The 21,797-nt window shown below is 45.0% G+C and overlaps 2 protein-coding genes across 3 annotated transcripts; both read right to left on the minus strand.

The window, feature by feature from the left end:
* Window positions 1-1,190: 1,190 nt before the first annotated feature.
* Window positions 1,191-4,768, minus strand: LOC123131289 (uncharacterized). Of its 2 annotated transcripts, XR_006464134.1 has the most exons (4): window positions 4,685-4,768; window positions 2,260-2,374; window positions 1,542-1,737; window positions 1,202-1,448 (listed from the first exon to the last, which is right to left on the minus strand). XR_006464134.1 is itself a non-coding variant. In XM_044550992.1 (3 exons), the coding sequence occupies exons 1-3, from the start codon at window positions 2,266-2,268 to the stop codon at window positions 1,309-1,311; spliced, it is 345 nt and encodes a 114-aa protein (XP_044406927.1). In that variant the 5' UTR covers window positions 2,269-3,628; the 3' UTR covers window positions 1,191-1,308. The 2 variants fall into 2 exon arrangements, 1 of the variants encoding a protein (XP_044406927.1); XM_044550992.1 differs by lacking the exon at window positions 4,685-4,768 and having other exon boundaries at window positions 1,191-1,448; window positions 2,260-3,628.
* A 3,457-nt stretch (window positions 4,769-8,225) lies between these two features.
* On the minus strand, window positions 8,226-10,431 carry LOC123131290 (cytochrome P450 72A15). The gene is made up of 4 exons (XM_044550993.1): window positions 9,853-10,431; window positions 9,454-9,698; window positions 8,887-9,271; window positions 8,226-8,807 (listed from the first exon to the last, which is right to left on the minus strand). Exons 1-4 carry the CDS (start codon window positions 10,366-10,368, stop codon window positions 8,382-8,384), a joined length of 1,572 nt encoding a protein of 523 aa, XP_044406928.1. The 5' UTR covers window positions 10,369-10,431; the 3' UTR covers window positions 8,226-8,381.
* Window positions 10,432-21,797: the final 11,366 nt, after the last annotated feature.

The following is a 21,797-nucleotide window of genomic DNA, read 5'->3' on the forward strand; positions in this document are numbered from 1 at the left end:
CGGGTCCCACTCTTGCCACGATCGAGGTCGTTGGGCGAAGGAGAGGAGGGGGACCAAGGCGGTGGCGTGGAGAAGACCTTTCGTGTTGGCCGCTAGGGTTGGCAACATGAGGTGGACAAAAAACCTTCACCCTTCTTACCTCTCGAGAATTAAGAGTTTTGAACTTAAGTGAATTCCTAGTGCTTATTATTTGCCCCAGTGTCCTTACAATGGTACCACTTCCGTCCGAAATTACTTGTCGATCAAACGGATGTATCTAGTATTAAAATACATCTAGATACATCCATTTGAGCAACAAGTGCAATGGACGTGGCTTAAAGTTTTTTTTTTGCGGTATTGATTACCAACAAAGATAGTTTGATGGTACTATTTTGAAGACTGAATTAACAACCACAAGATACTATTTTCTTAGACTTAGCTCCACCTGGTATAGTTGCTAGTACTACTTTGAAAATTGTTTTATTCTTATGGTTATTTGCATATTGTTCTTATATCGACACATTCATGGAGAGACAAGCAGTGATTTCAGATCCAGAGGTGACGATGCACCATAGCCTCAATGCAACATCGTCTGAAAAAAAAAGTCCAACAAAGGAACCCCGTACGCCACTTGGGTCAGATAAAGAAAGAACAATGCTATTCTTACAAAAAAAAAATCGTACACACTAGTTCAATGTGCTGTCAGTTATTCTTCAGACGCCAATGCGACCCTACCAACGGGGTTATCCCACAATTCTCTACTGCTACACCGTTACATCGTCAGGCATTGCAAAACCAGAATAGCTAATGATTCACATAGACTATAGAATGCATTATAGACAATGAAATGCATCGTGGTCACGACATAGGTGGTCGATCGGCGACAACTAACCAACAAAGGACTAAAACAAGCAGTCTACTTAGGGGGAACAAGCTCTGAATTCCCAGTTTTTAAGGGTTTGGGCTCATCTCCTTGGGTCACATCTCTGATAGTCATCCTACGGTACATGCTGACATGCTCAACCTCCTGCAGCCGTTCGTAAGCATTATCTCTTCAATCATCTGGAGCTCAGACTTCATGATATTGGCTTTCTCCATGACCTTCGAGTTGATCTCTTTCTCCTTTGCAGCTCCACCCTGCTCTGCCCTTCTACCAGTCTGAACTTGTTGGCAGAGTAAACATCAAAGTGCTATCTCAGCACACCCGCAAAAAAAAAAAGTGCTATCTCAGCCTTCACTAGCTGACTCATCAAAGTCGAGTTTCAGACTTCACTATCTGATTTAACAACTAACTTGCATAAACTAGAAAATCATTCTACTACCATAAACTCAAAAGCTAAACGATATTTGTAGACCAGTGGGAGCAGGCTGAAGACGTCGTTCAGGCAGTGCACCAATGTACCCACCACCAGCGGGATGGACAAATGTTGCCGGGCAAACTCCACATCCGCCAAAGTTCTTCCAGTCAACTGCAAGTGTATATAAGAAGGAAATATATGCAATTAGCACCACAAAGACACAAAGGATCCATCAAAATAAATTTTCAAGCTACACAAGCACACCTGAGTCGAACTTGAAGCATGAAACACACGACAGACCATCTGCATCGATCCTCAGCTCAGCAAAGAAGTGCTTGGGAACAAGATCATCACAGCTACTGGCACCTTTATGCCTAGCAAGAAAATTTGCATGCAGCCACGGACCACAGTAGCAAAAGCTTTTGACGCCCACTGCTTCAACCAGCTCATACTCATCCCCCTAAAATATTATATTATAACAAACAAAAATAAGAAAGTGCTCACAAGATGGATATATATACTTGGAATTGCATTATGAGCTATCAAATTCAGCCCCGACTCTATAGTCTGGAACCAATTGGAAAGTACAACCAAGGTTTACAAGGTGCAACCCATCATGGGACTACCAAGGGCGAAACAGCCTCACATCTGCTGGGCTAGGTGCGCAATCAACACCAGTAGACTCATGCAAGAGATGTTGGCAGCATAAGCAATGAAGGCACAGTTCTAGACCTCATGTCAGTTTCTCTATAATCACACCTATGTCGTGAGATTAATGAGGTTGTATGTTTGCAACCATCTAAGTTTGCTCAGGTGTGACTCATTTCCAGCAATAGACATCAACACATTAACTTTTGAAGCGGAACATAAATAAAGCCAAGTATGAAAAGGCGTCCAGATTTGTGATTATGTAACTGCTGAATGACCACCCAGTCACGAAGTGGCACTATGCACTGTTTATAAACTTCAGTTAGATCAAAACCTGATTCATGCCGTTGTAGCGTTCCAAACCCTTGCGCGCACATGCTGGGGCATTCCAAAGTTCAGCTCGCTTAAGTTGCCTCTTGGATAAGCGTGGCTGATCCAGCTTAATTTCCCTGAAACAGCACAAGCGTCAACATCACGCACATTTCTTGATTTCAAATGTCCATCAAATGAACAACTAGTATGATTTTCAACACTGAGCGCTATTGTCACACTGAACAGAGTCTGACAGAAGGGAATACAAGTGCCAGGTCTTTGAAAAAAAAATCAAAACTCAAAGGGTGATAAGCTGCATCAAACAAATAATTTTGGACCTTAGCTGCTATCACTACTAGTAGGAGGCTATTTCTTGTGCTTCTTAACGGCAACACTGAATATAAGACATGGAGGACAACAAACTGTGTCATATAAACACAAGACAGGGAGCACATGATTAAACCATGTCATGACCAGTCACATCAAATACGTAGACATGAAACAAAAAGTATTGTTTCATGTTAATATCATGGAAAAGAGAGATTTGTACCATACTCCCTCCATTGATACAGCACTATATTAACTCCCATTTACACCACTCTGCAGGAGTAACTGCTAACAATGGGCATGTTCAACAAAGCTAGTTGCAATTGGGTAGGGGGTTAAAAGCTTGATCATTTGGTCAGCATAATAGTAAAATCAATCTGACCAAAATTCACACAACGAAGAAGGGTGCTACTGGAGTGACCCGGCCGTTACAGAGCAGCAGAATTGGCGGGTGGAATTAAATTAGCACCCATAAATCAAATCCAGCACATTGCAAGGATTAGAGATGTATAGAGAGATCAAGGCATTTTCTAGTCTGATCAGCATAGTTGATTGATGCTATATCAGCTCCAACTTATACTAGTGTATGAGTGGAGTAAATTGCACAAAACCACCAGTTTGAAGGCTAGGTTTGCGAAAAACACTACAATACATTTTTTTTGCAAAAAACACCATGTCTACCGTAATCTTTTTGCAAATAACACTGATCGGCGGATTTGCCTCTGTTGAGTATGTTTATGACAAATGGGGCCCGTCAGTCAGCCTGACGTGGCACCGCTTAACACCTCGCATGTAACGGCGATGTTTGGGACTTTATCCTCTTGTGTGGAGCCCTGTGGGGTCCACCTGTCATTGAAATAAAAAGAATAAATCTGTCCGTTCTCGCCTTATCTTCACCAGCTCGCTGCCGCCCGTCCTGCCCCTGTGGTCAACGGCGCATGCCCGGAGGCCCGCACCCGACGTGCGCCCGACGCCACCACGCGCTGACAAGCCGTATTGCACAACCCCGCCAATCTGACAAGGGGAGGGAGTAGCGGGCTGGCCGCCGACGATGTTGCTTCGTCTCGTGCATCTTGAGTGATGCTCCAGCAGGGAGTCGCCGCCTCCTTCCTCAGCCACGGCGACCACCCTGCTCACTGGCTACTGCAGCTCCTACGTCGATGGCGGCTCGAGCGCAGAGGTAGAGGCACCAGCTGGATTGGAGCAGGGAGAATGGATCTGAGTGTGGAAGGCGCCGGCGGCTCGGTTGCCGTCGCCCATCCCGACCCCAGCCGAGGCAAGGGCCGCCGTTGCTGTTGCCGCATCGAGGGGGGGGGGGGGGGCAGAGGACGCCGCTAGTCCCGCCCCGGCCGAGGGGCAGCCTTCCGCCACGCGCCAAGGACGATGTGCATCGCCGGGCTCGCCGACCTCATCCAAGTCCCGCCGGCGCTCGTGGCCGCCGCTCGCAGGGGAGGAGCACGAATCCGAGGTACAGAGAGGGGGGCGACTTGATTCTTGCCGGATCTGGGTGAGGGCTGGTTAACGGCGGTGAATTTCATGGAGCTCAGAGGCAATGGTGATGGGCGGCGGCGGCGCTCCTGCATGTTGCTGGCTCGAGGGAAGAGAGAGAGATCAAGGTGAAATGCTGACAAGTGGGCCCCATGTCCAGTAAAACGGTTCAACTTAACGGTGTTAGAAATTGGTGCCACATCAGCCTGACTAGCAGACCCCATCTGTCATAAACATGCTCAGCCGAGGCAAATCCGCCGATCAGTGTTATTTGCAAAAAGATTACGGTAGACACGGTGTTTTTTGCAAAACAAATGTATTGTAGTGTTTTTCACAAACCTAGCCTTCAAACTGGTGGTTTTGTGCAATTTACTCGTATGAGTGAGTCTGCAGGAGTAATTGTTACTAACTGCTAACATTGGCATATTATTTAACAAAGCTAGGAAGTAGCAATTGTCAGTGGGTTGAAGCTTCATCATGTGGTCAGCACAATAGTAAAACCAATCTGCCCAAAAATCACACAACGAAGCAGAATTTCAGCATCCATGAACCAAATCCAAGGCATTCAGCACATCGCGAAGATCAAGTTATGGAATTGATTGCGTTGCGGGGGTGGAGATATAGAGAGATACCTTTTCTCGAAGCACGGAGGGGGGGTGGGCTTGGGGTGGCCGGCATCCGGGACTCGCTGGTGGCGCGCTTGTCATGGAGGCCAGTCATCTCGGCGGCGACTCCGGTCGGTGGGACAGGATTTGGGGGTGGGGAGGAAGACCAAGGAGGAACGCCGGACGGACTCCAACGCCAAGGGCACCCCAAGCCCGAGGTGGACACGGCCTCCTTTGCCATCCAAAGGCCTTAAGCCCAAACAAATAGCCCACAGAAGGCAAATCAATATTTATACACATCTGTGTTGCTCAAAGGATTTGCCAGCGCTCGAGACAACACAATTTGCCATAAAAATATTCAATTTGCCATGCTTAAAAACCCGACAATATAATTTTACCATTTTTGAAATTTATACATATTTGTTCTCAATAAATGTACATACCTTTTCACTCTATGGAAAAATTGTACTCTCCCATTCCCTTATACAAGGCCACTATGAAAAATACATTTTGCATCTATACAATGCCACTTACATTAATGATGTTTTCTCATACTAAGACCTCTTCCAATGCAAAGGTGCTAAGATGAGATGCTAAGTGCATTAAATACCTTAGCAACTCAACTCCCCAATGCGTAGGTGCTTAACTTGTTGTTGCGAAGCACACTTTATTTAATGAGCTAGCACCTAAAGTCTTTCATGCATTGGTCAAATTGTTTCATTCATGTGGTTTGCCTAGGTTCTCGCGCTTGTCATTGGTTCTTCTTAGGGTCACCAAAGTGCTCTCTCCCCTCCTTAAATGTTGTGCCATGTCATTTTTTCGCTTATGTGGCATGCTTAGCATCTATCCACCGTGGAGCACTGGGAAGGGCCTAACAACTTGGTTAATACTTGCATGCATGTAGTCATAATGACTCTGTGCTACTTCATTCTTATTCCTTCCTTGCATGCATGCGGATGTACTAGTGATCTCGGTTAACAAAAGAAAAGTTGGCTTGCAAAGCAGTCGTGAAATTTTATCTTGGTACTTGTAATTTGAGTTTGTGACCTTGTATAAGGGAATGAAGGGAATACATATTTTTTAGAAGGCGACGCACTCAACTTTATATTAATAAAAGCCCTAGTAGAGTAAGGTAACAACGTTAAAAGTCTTACGGTAACCAACTTGAAGAAAGAAAAAAATAAGTGCTACTTTGGCATTTCCATGGATAACTCTTCACTAGGGTTAGCTCCTAGAGATAGTAGGGAGATCCCCCAGCCGCTGCCAGACTGCCGGGTAACTTCGGTAGAGGTCTGCTTCCCTTTTCGCACGAGGTGCTCCACCTCGGGATGGACATGTTGCGGCCTTGTTTGTCTGATGCACGCAATTGTGTTACAACATGCTCACGGATCCTGCAATGGGATCGAAAGGAAGATCAAAACCAATAGGAGTTTGTGGTGGAGATGATGCCCTGGAGGATGTAAATCACACCCCATGGGATGTGGATCACAAGCCCTAGGCGAACCACACGATAAAACCAATCTGAGTTGAATCCGCCAGGAGGAAGCTCTACATGTGCAACAATGCGGAGGATAGCAATGTGTCAAATGAGTACATGGAAGAGAATTATCCACTAAATGAGGATGACTTAAACCTTTCAAAGGAAGAGCTAGAAGAGTTAAACTATACTCCCTCCGTTTTTTTAGTTTGCATATAAAATTTGGTCAAAGTCAAACTCTGTTGACTTTGACTTAGTTTATAGAAAAAAATATCAACATTCACAATATGAAATCAATATTATTAGATGCATTACAAAATTAATTTTCATACTGTATAGCTTTAGTATTGTAGATGTTGATATTTTTTCCTATAAAGTTAGTCAAACTTTACAAAGTTTGACTTTGATCAAATTTTATATGCAAACTAAAAAGAAGTGGAGGGAGTGCGTTTAGGACTTCCAACGCAGAGATTGACATGGATAATCCGGTGTTTACGGTTGGATTAGTTTTCAGTTATATGAAAGAGGTGAGAAGGGCGTTGGATGAATACGGTGTCGGAGAGAGAGAGAGAGAGAGAGAGAGAGAGAGAGAGAGAGAGAGAGAGAGAGAGAGAGAGAGAGAGAGAGAGAGAGAGAGAGAGAGAGAGAGAGAGAGAGAGAGAGAGAGTTAAGATCCATAAAAGCTAGAAATTAGGCAACTAGGATGAATGTGTTTTGTTCAGAAGGTTGTCCTTGGATGTTTAAAGCATCTAAAGACAACAAGACATGGAGCATTGTCATTAAGAACTACAATGGCAACCACACCTGTCGGAGGAGCTTGGATTCTAAGTGCTTGACTGTGAACCTGCTTACAAAGAAGTCCATTAAGAAGTTTAGGGATGACATAAGATGGATTTGAGCACTTTTCGGAAGAAACTTCAGAGAGAGTACAAACTACTCCCAAATAGATGAAGTTCAATAGGGCGAGGAAGACAACACTAGAAATAATTCGTGGGAATGAAGCAGACCAGTACAATCGGTTGTGGGATTATGGCCAATAACTCATAAGAAGTAACCATGGTAGAACATTCATTGTTTGCACTATGCAGGTAAAGGAGAAGGATGACCAAGATCTGAAGGACCATTTGTCTTCATTATATTGGGCTTATGATGCCAGCAAGAGAGGGTTCTTAAAGGGGTGCGGACTAATTTTATATGTTGATGTTGTCACTTGAAAAGCATGTACAAAGGTCAGTTGCTTTGTGTGAAGTGGGCATAGACCCAAATGATTGTATCTACCCCATAGCTGCTATGGGTATGATCGAGGTGGAATCAACCTATTCATGGGAATGGTTTCTCACGACATTAAGAAAACATGGACATTTTCAGTACCTCCCCCTATACTATCATGATTGGCAAGAAGAAGGGGTTGATAAATGTAATTGATAAAGCGTTTCTAGATGTTGGACATAGATTTTGTGTTAGACATCTACATCAGAATTTCCACAAAATGTTTAAAGGAGAGACACTAAAAAATAAATATTTGGGCCATTGCGAGAGCAACCACTGTTGATAAGTGGAATGAAAACATGGACAAGCAGGAAAAAGGATTGCATTGCCACTTACAAATTGGATTGAAAGTAAGCCCCAAAACCAGTGATCAAGGCATTTTTGGTGAATTCCCAAAGTGTGACATCCTTCTAAATAACATGTCTGAATTTTATGTCAGTTATAAATGATAACTTTTCATTACACGTACCTCTGTCTACAACATGAACTTGTTATGGATGCATTGGTTTTACAATATTTACTTGCTTGTAATTGCAACCATATGTTGGAAGCAAGAGCGTTGGTTGTTCTATCAATGTTACATTGCATAATGGGCAAGATAAGTGTGAGACATGAGACGAGATAGAGGGAAGCAATAGAAAAATGGAACAGAATTTGTCATAAGATTAGGGAACCTTCATGAGAACAAATGGACCCTTTAGTGCCATGAGACTGTCCTTTGAAGAGTCAATATTTATGAAGTGGCATCTTAACAAGAACCTGAAGGAAGGATAGCGAAAAGGACGTATCTTCCTTTCCACAGTACAACATGGGAAGTTAAAATCAAGAACAAAAAAATATTTTGCTAGTAGTGTTACATATGCGCAACACGGTTGGACTTTATTTCAAACATCTGTAGGTATGAAAGCTTATTACATGGCCAACCACTAAAAACTATGTAATAAAATGATATCATGCACACTGCTAAAATGCTCACTATCATATTGCCATGAGCTTAATTTGTGCACCATGCATGGGGCGCAACATTTTCTGGTTATGCGGCACATGAGAATACGTTGGGCCAAGCTCGAATTCGAAATGTTGAAGGATCATGCACAGAGCCATCTTGGCCTCAAGCAGAGCAAAATTCTGACCGATGCAGATCCGTGGACCCCAACCAAATGGGAGGAAGGCACCAGGATCCTTGGATGCCTTGGCTATCCCATCAGCAAACCTTTCTGGCTTGAACTCATGCACATCGCTTCCCCATATGTCTGGGTCATGGTGGATAAGCAGCACAGGAAGCTCGATGATCACACCGGCAGGGTAGGTGATGCTTCCAATCTCTATCTCCTCGTATGTTTTTCGCATGAATGCAACAGCCGGCGGGTAAAGACGGAGAACCTCGTAAAGAATCATGGTCACCTACAAGTAGAGTGGTAAATTTTAAAACTCTAGTTGCCATTAGTTTGGTGTTAGTATTGCAATATCAAAATGTACTCACGGTTTTGAGTTTGCTAAAGCCGTCATACTCGGGCTTATTCTTCGCAAATAGGCCAAGGACCTCCTCCCTTGCACGGCCCTGCCACTCAGGGTGCATGGCCAGTACGATCATTGTCCAAGTGAGAAGTACCGATGTCGTCTCTGACCCTGCAAAATAGAACAATTTGCATTCCTCTATCACTTCTTCAATTGTCATTCCTAGGATGGGCTGACCCTTGTCGTCTGTTTCCCTCATGTTTGACTCAAGCATTAAGCCGAGTAAATCATCTTTGGTGCTTTCTCCTTGTTGCATCGCTTGCATTCTTTTTTCAATCAGGCCTCGTAGAATGGATTCAATCTCGTTATTAGTTTGATGCATCAGTCTGTTCTTCTTGGTAGGCAAGGACCTGGAAATTTCCTATGGATATCAGTACATATATATGAATCGAGTCCGCTAAATGAGTACATACATTTTACGTTCAAAATATGGATCTCACTGCTAAATCAGTACTCACATGTAAAAACAAAAGTTCAGGAACATGCATGCTTACAATATTAGAAGGATGGTAAGAGTTAAGGAGTTACTCACATATAACCAGGAATGAAGATCTTCTTAACTTCGGCCACAATGCGGTCGGCTTGCACAGACTGCAGCTCGAAAATCCTTCTTCCTTCGAGGTAGCTGCTGCCGAAGGCGGTGCGTGAGATGACATCTCCGGTGAGGGTCTGGAACTCCGGGCAGACATCCACCTCACAGCAACCGTCAGAACCGAGGGACTCGATCCATCTGCTCACAAGCTCTTCACAACACGCAGAGAACGCCGGCATCATGAGCTGGAAATTGAGGGAGCCATGCGTGATCTTCAGTAACGAACTTACTCATGGTAGTAGTAGTAGTAAAACTATTCAACTGAAATTAATACTAGCTTGCTAGTACAGTAGTCTGGTAAGGAAATACAGTAATAGTAAATAAATTACACTTAATTACCTTGAGCTTCTCGACATGGAACGCCGGGTTGAGGATCCTCCGGTGCTTGACCCACTTCTCGCCCTCGTAGACCGCCACGCCGCCGGCGAGGAGCCTGGTGAGCGTCGGGAACTGGAGCTTCTCGAAGTGGCCGAACTTGTTGGACATCACCTCCCGGGTGACGCCGGGGTCGGCGATGGTCACCTTGGGGACGGGGCCGAACCAGGAGACGCACGTCTTGCCGTGCTCCCGGACGGTGCTGCAGAGGTACGGCGCGACGTGGGCGCGTATGTCGTGGCACCGCAGCGGCAGCGCCCTCGACGACGCCTCCTTGCCCTGCCGCCCGTAGTCGCCGAGGTCGCCGACGGGGAAGCGGTACGGCGTCCCGCGGAGGCCCTGCGCCCGCAGCGCCCGCTGGAGCCGCCGCGGCCGCCACCACGTGTAGTCTACCAGCCGCTTGACCTGCCAGAGAAGCGCCAGGCCCAGGAGGGTCCATAGCACCATGGCTGGGCGGCTCGCCAGCGCTCCGAGAACCATTGTTTCTTGCTCCAGTCAGTCAGATCAAATGGAGGAAGAAAGGCTAGATGAGAGTGAACTTTGCAGTGGGTGGGTAGTAAGGCGTTTGGCGACGGAATATATAGAAGGCAGTGCCACAGAATTCCATGGATTGCTCAACGATGCCACGTCCGTTGGTCCGTTGCTCCCAAGGAACTTGGTGGAGAAGAAACTATAATGGATCTGATTGGGCAGATTATGGACGGTGACGCGGCAGGCCTCCATGTGGGCGCTGTTTCCTGTCTGCTTCGTGTTGCTTGGCTTGAGCTCAGACTTTTTTGTGGGGAGCTTGGATGTAGTACTGCCTTTTAATATTTTTATAGGGGTTCTGGACGTAGTGCTGAACAACGCACGATCGGTTCATTTGTAACACGAAAGAACCAAATCATGACATTTGAGCTTGAGCATTTTTGAAACGGAATATAATGTAAAGAATACTCCCTCCGTAAAGGAATACAGTATGAGAGCATTTAGATCAATTTTTTTAGTGATCTAAATGCTCTTAGAGGATCTCTAGTAGACCCCGTAAAACGCCATCCCGCAAAACTTGTTTATAGTTCGCCAAAAAACGCTTTTGCGGGCCGATGCGGGCTGCAGCCGAGCAGACCCCTCGCCCGTGTCGGCCCGCAAACCGAAAACCACATATTAGCCAATTTGACAGCGATTACGACGATTGAGTTCAAATTCGAAAAATAAAACATAGTTCGTGCGCAAATAAAAGTATAGTTTTTCTACGACAAACACAAAAGGACTTCATGCAAAAGCAACAACCACGTCCATCATCATCTTGGTCGCTTTTCACCCGGCGCTACAGTGGATGTCATCAAGTCACGAGCTACCGCAATGGTGAAAAGCGAAGCAAGTAGAAGAAAATCGAAGAAGCATACCTTCCGGCCATTTCGTCGAACATCTAGCTTGCGGTGGAAGCATCGCCGTTGAAGGGCATCGTCGTGGTACCTCTTGCCGGGGCGGAGGGAGAGGATGAAGTCGCCGACCTCTTCGTAGGAGCCTTCTTGCGCTTCACGCCCGATACCTTGTCCTTCTTCTCCGACAGCGGACGGGCAGATCGCACAGCGGCGGCGGGCGCGCGTGCCTTCCTGGCGGGGCCAGCCGGATTTCTGCCCTGCACGGCGACGTTGCCCTGCCGCTTGCGGACAGGCGCGGTGGTGCCTTGAGCAGTGGGGGCGACATGGTCGATTGCGAGATCTGCCGGAGGGGATTGCGCGTGCGCGACATCCACGATGACGGGGGACGGATGTGAGGCTTCCATGGCGGCGAAGAATGGTTGGGGAAGATGGACCGGAGCGAGCGAAGGCGGGGCAATGGCGGCGAAGGGGGTGGGAAGCGGGAATGGCCGCACGAAAATTTCCCTCGCGCAAAATCTCGCTGTGGATAGGGGGCGAGCTCGGGTCGGCCTCCCACCCCGTGAATCTAAAGGTTGAGGGCGAACTTTTGCCGCGCCCCGCAAAAAAATTTACAGGTCGTGACCCGATACGGGGTCTGATCAGGCAGCTTTTTTTGCGTGGACTCATATTTTGACGGTTATTTTACGAGTCGAGATGTTATGCAAGATCTGCTAGAGATGCTTTTATATTTCTTTTCGCGGCATTGTACCTATCTACCTCGTCCCAAGAAATACAAAAAGGGTAGAACCAAATAACCACTTCGTTTTCCTTTTTCGTGAGATGTTGTGGTCGATGCTTCCTTTCTGCTTGGTGTTGCTTTGCTTCAGCTCAGAATTCATTTTGCGAGATGGTATGGTCGCCGTTCTGGTCAAATCTCCCGTATTTTTTCTAGGGAAGGATGGGAAATCTCTATTGCTCGCTCGCAGCAACAAAAATGTCGGCATGGCCCAGGCCCAACAGGGAGGCGAGAACAACTGCTTTTATAAAGTTTTTTGGTAGCGATTTTTAGTGCTGTTTTGACAGTTTTCTTCTGTTCGGTTTACTGTTTTGTTTTTTGTTTTTCTTGTTTTTCCTTTATTTTGAGTTTTTTTAACAAAAAATTCTGAACAATTCTAAATTTCTCAAGTAATTGTTTTTATGATTTTTGAAAATTTTAAGACCATTTTTTTTCCAGTGAACATTATTTGAACTCACAAATATATTTTTAAAGCCATGATATTTATTAACCCTGAACCATTTTTTTACAATTTGAGTCAAAATTTTATTAATTTGTGAACAATTTTTAAATTCGAGAGGCTTTAAGTTACTAAATTTTCCAAAAAAAATACAACCTTTCTAGAAAAGTGCAGCAGCCATTTTTTGGTGGTAAACCAGTTGCAGAATCAGAGAGAAAACACAAAGTTGGAGAAAATTAGTCATGAGGAGCCTCCACGCGTAGGTTGGCAACCAAAATCGCATTATATGAGTTACCTCGATTTTTTGACACAGAGAGCATCCAATAGATGGCCCCGAAAGGATGTACCACAAAAGGGGAACAAAATATTTGTGAGTTCAAAATAAATACCAACAAAATTTCAATGATAATACAGAAATCAAATTGGTCATATTTGGAACAATGATTTGCAAGAGGGAATTGTATACATTAGTTTGGGTTGTTCTCTTCTGAGTGAATAATTTCTATGACAGTCAAGAATACAAATATAAAGTTCTATCCTCACCACTAAGGCTAAAACGATAGTTGGCTAGTTACATTAGCGTTGAGCTGGAGGTAAATGAAATGTATTCACCATTATGTCATTTTACTTAATGCAATACTCTTTTATTACTCAATACTCGAGATGCATGTTGGATATTTGTGTTTGGATGGAGTAGTAGCTATAGACGCAAGCTAGATAGTAGCCTATGGACAGTTGGATGTAATGCCTATATGTTTTCATGACAATGATGATTTGTCATACACACTACAATTTAATCAACACATGTGTATCCTTAAGTTAATGCACCATTGCTCTTTGGAGAGATGTCTGTAGTGAAACTATGAACCCCGCTCCAATGTTCCTCACTGATAGAACCTTTCATTTACTTTCATATTCTCTAGTTTATTACTTTTTATATTAAAAAATCCAAACAGTTTAATAGGTTGTGCAACTAGCAAAACTAGTGAGATTGGCAACGTCACTATAACCTGTGGGGGACACAAGTTAAGTTTCTTAGTTGAGTGCATGTCTGATCATTAGGCATGTGATTTTTTATTCACAAATTGATACCTTGGTTCCTTAACTGAGAGGAAGCCTTACCGCTCGCTACCAACCATCTACACTTCAGGTGCAACAAACAATGTATTCTAAAAGTAGCAGGTGCCCAAAGCGGATATAACGGTTCAACAAGCCTCCTCGTTGTTGCAGTTGACATGAAAGGTGGTGTGTCCCACAAAGGAAGAAATGGGTCAAAAAAAACAAGGGCTCGTGATGGCAACTCACAAAGACGACACACAAAGGCTTGCGACTAAGTTGTTCGTAGACGTTAGTAGCACAACCATAGTTCAAAAAAATTAGTGGCAGTCATTGAATATCGAAATTGGATAGTGATCCATACATGATTTTTCATTGAATAAATGGGTGAGCTTAGGTTCATATCCAACCTTGTACATCCCTAGAAAATGGAGTACAGCACACACATTTGCGATGTGAACTAACAAAAATGGATCATGGAAAAAACAGTGCATGTGAGGATGTGCCATGACACATATTGCTATAGGCGGTATAATCGGATAATCTAAGTAGCATCTAGAGTACTTTGCTTATATATGTACATTGAGAGAGAGGCCATAGAACAAGGCCTTTTTCATAGTTTGGTTTCCAATCGATGGTGCCTCCATTGGTGGAGCCAGACAAGGATGGCTAGATGAGCGAAACACAAATGTCTAGGGAAAATAACTCTATACCTTCTAATTAACATCCTCTCTTACCCAAAATACATTTCTTCACAAAAAAATTGACGTATCAATAGTAAAACATAGGAGTACATACGTAGATCTCAATTTGAAAATCCACATATCCATAAGTAAATCCAACATTTCCTATCACAAGGAACACATTCATTACCTTGCCCAAAAGGGACTCGCAAATTGCGCCTATGAGGACTTTACTAAAGGCAGCATAGCCAGATACTTCGAGTAGCAGAACATTGCGCTTATAGAGAGATGGTAGAACAAGGAACTTTTCATATTTGGATTTTTTGGTTTCCCGACTATGGGAGGAAACACAAACGCCTCTGCGAAAATGACTATTTATTTTAATTAAACACCCTACCCCCTACCCCAAAAAGTATTTATTCACAAAATTTCTGAAGGCTAGGGAGAGGGAGCACCCCCTCCCCCCAAGGTAAGAAATGTGTCCAATTCCACTTATTAGTAGTAAATATAGGAGTACATATGTGGATCTATATTTGAACATACTCATAACTATAAGTAAATCCAACATTACCTCTCACCATGAACAAATTCATTACCTTGTCGACTGCACTGGCAAGAGTTCCACACGTAGATCTCAATTTGAACATCCGCATATCCATTAGTAAATATAATATTTCCTATCGCAAAGAACACATTGATTACCTTGTCCATGAGGATTTGCTAATTACACACGTGAGGATATTTCTTGGCACATCACTACCGAAGGCGGCATCGCCAGATACGCCAAGTAGCATACGAAAAGTGGTGCTCATGGACAGGTCGTAGAATGAGGAATTTTTTGTATTTGGATTTTTTGTTGGCTGACTGTGGGAGGAAATACAAATGCCTCAGGGAAAACGACTCTATTTATTTTAATTAAATACCCTATCCCTACTCGAAAAGCATTTATTCACAAAATGTTCGAAGGCTAGGGGCAGGGGGCAGCGCCCTACAAAACATATGTCTAGTTTAATTTATCAGTATAGTAAATAAAGTACATATGTGGATATCTGTTTGAACATCCTCATATCTATAAGTAAATCCAACATTTGCTCTCACAAGGAACACATTCATTACCTTGCCAATTGCACCGGTAGGAGTGCCATGGGAGCAGTTGTGCATAGAACACTACACAAAACATAGGCATAGGCCAATCGGCAAGTGTATATATATTCGGCGGAAACAAAAAGAGCTTATATTGTCTAGGCTAGTAAGTTGAGACAACAATACTTGCACTGCTCCAAAGATGATGACATAAGAGGCATCGTTGTCTCCACTATGACAATTGCTCCTGCCGCCATGATGGGAGCAATTTACCGTACGCACCACATTGCATGTATGATTTTGGGAAGCATATCTCCACCCTCAGGTGGCGGCATGGTATATATTGATTGGGGAACCAAGCCGAGATTATAAATGTTTTTTTACATAATTGAGGATCAAGCAAAGCAAAACCGAATCAATCTAAAAGCATCATGGTAGGAGCTGTACACTATCTGGCATGGTTTAAACCATTATGGTTGCATTGTATGTGGCATGTCCTCTCAGTAATAATTATAATATCATGCCTCAACCACAACTTCCTTATGCGGCAACTCAACAGTGAGTGGTTTTGTAAGCACATCATCAACCTGATCATGAGATGGAATAAGCTGAATATCCAGTAATTTACAAGCTACCCTTTCTGTGAAGTGAAAATGAATCTATATATATGCTTACTTCTTGCATGGAACATATGGTTGGTTGAAAGGTATGTTGCCGCAGGATTATCACACCAAAGAGAAGGAATTTTGTCCCATGGCACGCCAAGCTCTTTGAGCAAAGATGTTGTAACGCCCCGAGACCGATGTGCCAGGTGTCTTCCAGTTATTCGCTGTTGTTGCCTTGTCATTGCTTGCGTGTCATGCATCTCATACCATGTTGTCATGTGCATTTCATTTGCATACATGTTCGTCTCATGCATCTGAGCATTTTTCCCGTTGTCCGTTTTGCAATCCGGCGCTCTTATGTCATCCGGTGTCCCTTTCTACCCCTTTTCGTGTGCGGGTGTTAAACGTTTTCGGATTGGACCGAGACTTGTCATGAGGCCTTGATTTACTACCGGTAGACCGCCTATCAAGTTTCGTGCCATTTGGACTTCGTTTGATACTCCAACGGTTAACCGAGGGACCGAAAGGCCTCATGAGTGTTGCAGCCCAACACCCTTCCGAAGTGGCCCAAAACCCACCTAAGACCTCTCCATCATCTCGGTCGTTCGATCACAATCACGTGGCCGCAAACCGCACCTCATTTGGACTCTCCTAGCTCCCTCTACCTATATATATGTGATCCCCTCCGAAATTCGCGCAGATGAAACCCTAAAAACTCCTCCCCGCGCCGCCGGACACTTCCTCCCGCCCCGGCCGGACATGTCCACCCTGTCGCCACATCACTCCGGCCAATCCGGTGTTGCCACGTCATCTCCGCCGCCGCTCCAGACCAACCGGCGCCCGCCACCTGTCAGCCGCGCCTCCCCCGCCGCCGCGGCCCGCCGGGGCCCGGATCGGGCCCTCCTGACCCGGGACGCCGCCACCGCCACCCGCGGGCGCCCGAGCCCCGCGTTGCCGCCCGCCTTCAGCGCGCCACCGCCCGCCGCCCGCCTCCGCCGACGAAGCTCCGCCGCCGCCTGCTCGCCGGCGTTCCCGCCTGCCTCGCCACCGGGTTCCCCCGCCGCCGCGGGTCACCATCGCCGGCGCCGCCTTGCGCGCCCCGACCCGCGCCGGCCCCGTGCCACCCTCGCCGGCGCGCCCACCTCCGGCGACCCTCCGACCGACGTCTCCCTCCTCTCTGGTCACTTCTCCGGCGAACAGTGATCCGGCGAGCTCGGATCTGACCTCGGGGCGCGTGCAAACCCTAGATCCGGTTGACTTCTTCTCCCTCTCCCAGATATTTTTTGCAAACTTTGGCATGTCATAACTCTCTCATCGGAGATCCGATTTATGCGTGTAGCATATCAAAATGTTTGTCTCGACGAGTACATCATTTCATCTCATTGCATCATTTTCATTTGAGCTCATCTTGATGCCCGAAATGCTGTTGGAAGAGGGCTATGTGATGAATTTGTCAGATCTGTTTCAGCAAATGGCATTTTGTCATTTTTGCCATGATTAATGTATGCATGCTATGACCTTGAGCTCTACATGTGTTTTGTGATATGCCATGCCATCTTTACAAGGGTGTATGCCATGTATTTTTATGATATTTGTGGTGACTAGCACAAGCTTGCAAAGTAGTGTAATCGGTAATACTGATTTCAGGGACTTAGAATTTCACTAAGTCCTTGTCCTGTTTTTGTCTTTATGCCATATGTTCATGTTGTTTCCTAGTGATCCGTGCCTCTTTTGAGGATGATCAGTAAGGATGTTTTGTTAATATTGTGGTGCTCTATCCATCCATGTCTTTGTTTGCAATTATGGAGCACCCTTGCTTGAGTCAATCAAGCTCTACTTTTGCTATAAATTGATCCTGGCAGATTGTTGACATGTTTAGCGATTTTGCCGAGGATGTTGCTATTGATCCGTGCATACTATGTTGTTGTACTTGCCATGTCTAGCTTCTATGCTATGTCTTCTTGATGGGTGTATGCTTAGTTTATCATGCCATGCTTTGTAGTGAGCGCATCGAGCTCGTAAACATGCCTACTCGTTAACTGATTTGCATGCTCAAGTTTTTCACTAAGTCTGAATTTGTTTATGTTTTTGCCATGTTCACATGCTTGCAATTGTATTTTCTGATCCCTTTTGGCTCAAGGTCACTAAGGGACTTTTGTTAAGTGCTTTAAGTAGCTTCATGCCATGCCTTGCTTTGCCATGTTAAGTTCCTGTAGCATGTAGTTTTCATGCGCTAAAGATTGCTTTCTGATGATAAATTCCAGACTTGTGTTAATTTCACTAAGTCTGAAACCTGTTATCATTTGCTCTTTTGCCATGCTTGTTTGAACCTGTTATTGAGTGAATTAGCCGTAGCTCAGTGTTCATCTTTTTTCAAGAATCATGAGTGGATCCCTGCCATGTATTTTGTTGTCATATTTGAGTGTTGTAGCATATTTATCTTGATGCATTTAGTTGATCACTTGCTGATTATCGCAGACCGGTGCCATATTTGTTTTGCTTGCCATTTCCAAACCATGCATCCGACTCCGGTGATCTTTATATCGGTTTCAACCAAAATAACCTCACCTTTCCAGTGGCACTCTTGGATTTCCAAGTTGAGGCCAGGTTCAATCATTCCTTTGCAAGTCATGCATATGCACTGCATACCGCATATCATACCATGTTCGTGTGCTGGTTGTTTACTATGTTGTGTGCTTCTTTCCGGTGTTGCTTCTTCGGGTTGGTTCCGGTAACGTCGTGTTTGTGAGGACCCGTTAGACTACGTCCATTTGTCTTCTTCATGGACTCGTTCTTCTCCGTGCGGGATTTCAGGCAAGATGACCATACCCTCGAAATCACTTCTATCTTTGCTTGCTAGTTGCTCGCTCTTTTGCTATGGCTATGCTGCGATACCTACCACTTGCTTATCATGCCTCCCATATTGTTAAGCCAAGCCTCTAACCCACATTGTCCTAGCAAACCATTGTTTGGCTATGTTACCGCTTTGCTCAGCCCCTCTTATAGCGTTGTTAGTTGCAGGTGAAGATTGAAGTTTGTTCCTGGTTGGAACATGGAGATGTTGTTCCTTGTTGGAACATGTTTACTTATTGGGATATCACAATATCTCTTATCTAATTAATGCAACTATATACTTGGTAAAGGGTGGAAGGCTCGGCCTTATGCCTGGTGTTTTGTTCCACTCTTGCCGCCCTAGTTTCCGTCATATCGGTGTTATGTTCCTGGATTTTGTGTTCCTTACGCGGTTGGGTTATAATGGAAACCCCTTGACAGTTTGATTTGAACAAAACTCCTCCAGCAATGCCCAACCTTGGTTTTACCATTTGCACTAACAACCTACCACCTTCCCTTGGATTCTGCAGACTCAAGGGTCATCTTTATTTTAACCCCCCCGGGCCAGTGCTTCTCTAAGTGTTGGTCCGAACCGAGCTGCCTGCGGGGCCACCTCGGGGAAACTTGAGGGTTCGTTTTACTCGTAGCTAGTCTCATCCGAGTGTGCCCTGAGAACGAGATATGTGCAGCTCCTATCGGGATTTGTCGGCACATTCGGGCGGTGTTGCTGGACTTGTTTTACCATTGTCGAGGATGTCTTGTAACCTGGATGCCGAGCCTGATCGGATTGTCTTGGGAGAAGGAATATCCTTCGTTGACCGTGAGAGCTTGTGATGGGCTAAGTTGGGACACCCCTGCAGGGATTTGAACTTTCGAAAGCCGTGCCCGCGGTTATGGGCAGATGGGAATTTGTTAATGTCCGGTTGTAGAAAACCTGAAGTTGACCTTAAATAAAACACATCAACTGCGTGTGTTACCGTGATGGTCTATTCTCGGCGGGGTCCGGGAAGTGAACACGGTGTTGGAGTTATGTTTGACGTAGGTTGTTTTAGGATCACTTCTTGATCATACTTTCTCGAACGTGCTTTGCCTTCTCTTCTCGCTCTCATTTGCGTATGTTAGCCACCATATATGCTAGTCGCTTGCTGCAGCTCCACCTCATGCCTTTGCCTTACCTATAAGCTTAAATAGTCTTGATCGCGAGGGTGCGAGATTGCTGAGTCCCCGTGACTCACAGATACTTCCCAAACCAGTTTGCAGGTGTCGATGTTACCGAGTAGGAGACGCAACCAAGCTCAAGGAGGAGCTCGATGAAGATCTTGTCTTTTGCGTTGTTTCGTTCTAGTTGATCAGTAGTGGAGCCCAGTTGGGGTTGATCGGAGATCTGTGTAGCTTTTGAGGTAGTATTCTTTTATTTTGGTTCTGTAGTCGGACCTTGATTGTATCTGGATGATGTAATGCTTTATTCATGTATTGTGTGAAGTGGCGATTGTAAGCCAACTATGTATCTCTTTCCCTTATGTATTACATGGGTTGTGTGAAGATTACCTCACTTGCGATATTGCTTTCAATGCGGTTATGCCTCTAAGTCGTGCTTCGACATGTGAGAGATATAGCCGCATCGAGAGCGTTACAGATGTAGCCATGTAACTCTAGCCGTGACATTAGATAAGGCGCTATATTTTTCTTCTGTACTTGAAATTGGGAAGGTGGCTTGATTTAAAAACTCGAATATACTCCCTCTGTTCCATAATGTAGTGCTTCCTCTATTCCCGTGCTTCAACATGTGAAGTGTAAAGGTTGACATCAGGCCGCACACTAGTGAGCCTACAACCCGTGAAAGAGCTTGCTTCGAGCAATAGGCCCACATCGCCTAATCATTTGCATTGAAAATCATAAACTTGCCAAAAAACCCGAAAATCCTAAACCTACCGACACGGGTTACAGATGTGTCCTGTCCTCACTAACCTCCCATAGTTTTACTTTTTTTTCGAGGAACCGACAGGAGCCCTGCCTTTTCTTATAGATGAAGACCAGAAACACAATTTACAGGGCACACGTTTTTAAGGAACGTGGCAGAAACCCAAAAAGTACCCACAAATGGCAAGGCCCCAACGAAAACCATATCCCGTTGCTTAATGTCCTCAAAAGCCAGTAAGACAACCTCGCGATGAGTCATCCGTTGACCGATGAAAACACATCTGTTTCTCTCTTTCCAGATAGCCCAAAGGGTGTAGATGATCCTTCTGCTCCATTGCCGCCACACATGGGATGGCTCATTTACCAACATCTTGTCCCACAAGTCAGAAACAACACTGGCTTGGGCAAGAAAACTGAGACTGCAACACCGTCGTTGGTCCAGGTGATTACCTGATTCCAAATAGCGACTGTGAAGGGACAGTCCTTGCAAAGGTGGGTCGCTATTTCCGACTGCTAAAGACATAGCTGACACCTTGGGTCGTGCGGCCAGCCACGAATAGCCAGCATATCCGCGGTGATAATTCTACCGTGCGGGACTAGCCACGCGAAGAATTTGCATTTTGGCTCAGCATGGGTAGACCAGACCTTTGAAGAGTCAAATCACGGGTGTGAGCCAAACTGTGCCACATAGGCCGATGTGGAAGAGTAGGCTCCATTTGTGGTCAGGTTCTAGGAGATTGTGTCGTCACTGATCTAGCAACAGAGCTATTTGACCGATCCACCCATACCGAGTGACAAATTCCCCTAGCTGTTGCAGGGATCGAAGGTTAGCGATTGCTGTGATCCAGTTATCATTTGTCAATTCATGATGCACCATCCTATTTTTCCTTGTAGCGATTTTGTAGAGCTCCGGCCGAACATAGTTTTACTTTGTGACCCCCCCCCCCCCCTTCTGCCCTATTTTCAATCAGATATGCCACCTCAACATTGTAGGCTTAATTCCCTAGGATTTGGTCCGTAGGTGTTGCAACTAGCAAAACTCCGTCTGCATGGGTCACTTTGTGTGACCATTTTTTCCTTCTTTTATATAGAATCTCAAATATGTATCTATTTTCACCATTTTTACAAAAAGTGTAATAACGAGGGAAAAGG

The sequence above is a fragment of the Triticum aestivum genome, chromosome 6A (genome assembly GCF_018294505.1).
Source record: "Triticum aestivum cultivar Chinese Spring chromosome 6A, IWGSC CS RefSeq v2.1, whole genome shotgun sequence".
Lineage (NCBI taxonomy): Eukaryota > Viridiplantae > Streptophyta > Magnoliopsida > Poales > Poaceae > Triticum > Triticum aestivum.

Excerpts from the sequence above, each read along its gene's own strand:
- LOC123131289 (XM_044550992.1), bottom strand. Across the intron at positions 1,449-1,541 it reads ATGCTTCAAGTTCGACTCAG|TTGACTGGAAGAACTTTGGC; the intron begins GTGTGCTTGTGT and ends ATACACTTGCAG.
- LOC123131290 (XM_044550993.1), bottom strand. The coding sequence starts at position 10,368 with ATGGTTCTCGGAGCGCTGGCGAGCCGCCCAGCCATGGTGCTATGGACC. Across the intron at positions 9,699-9,852 it reads TCCATGTCGAGAAGCTCAAG|CTCATGATGCCGGCGTTCTC; the intron begins GTAATTAAGTGT and ends CTCAATTTCCAG. Across the intron at positions 9,272-9,453 it reads ATCTTCATTCCTGGTTATAT|GTCCTTGCCTACCAAGAAGA; the intron begins GTGAGTAACTCC and ends GGAAATTTCCAG.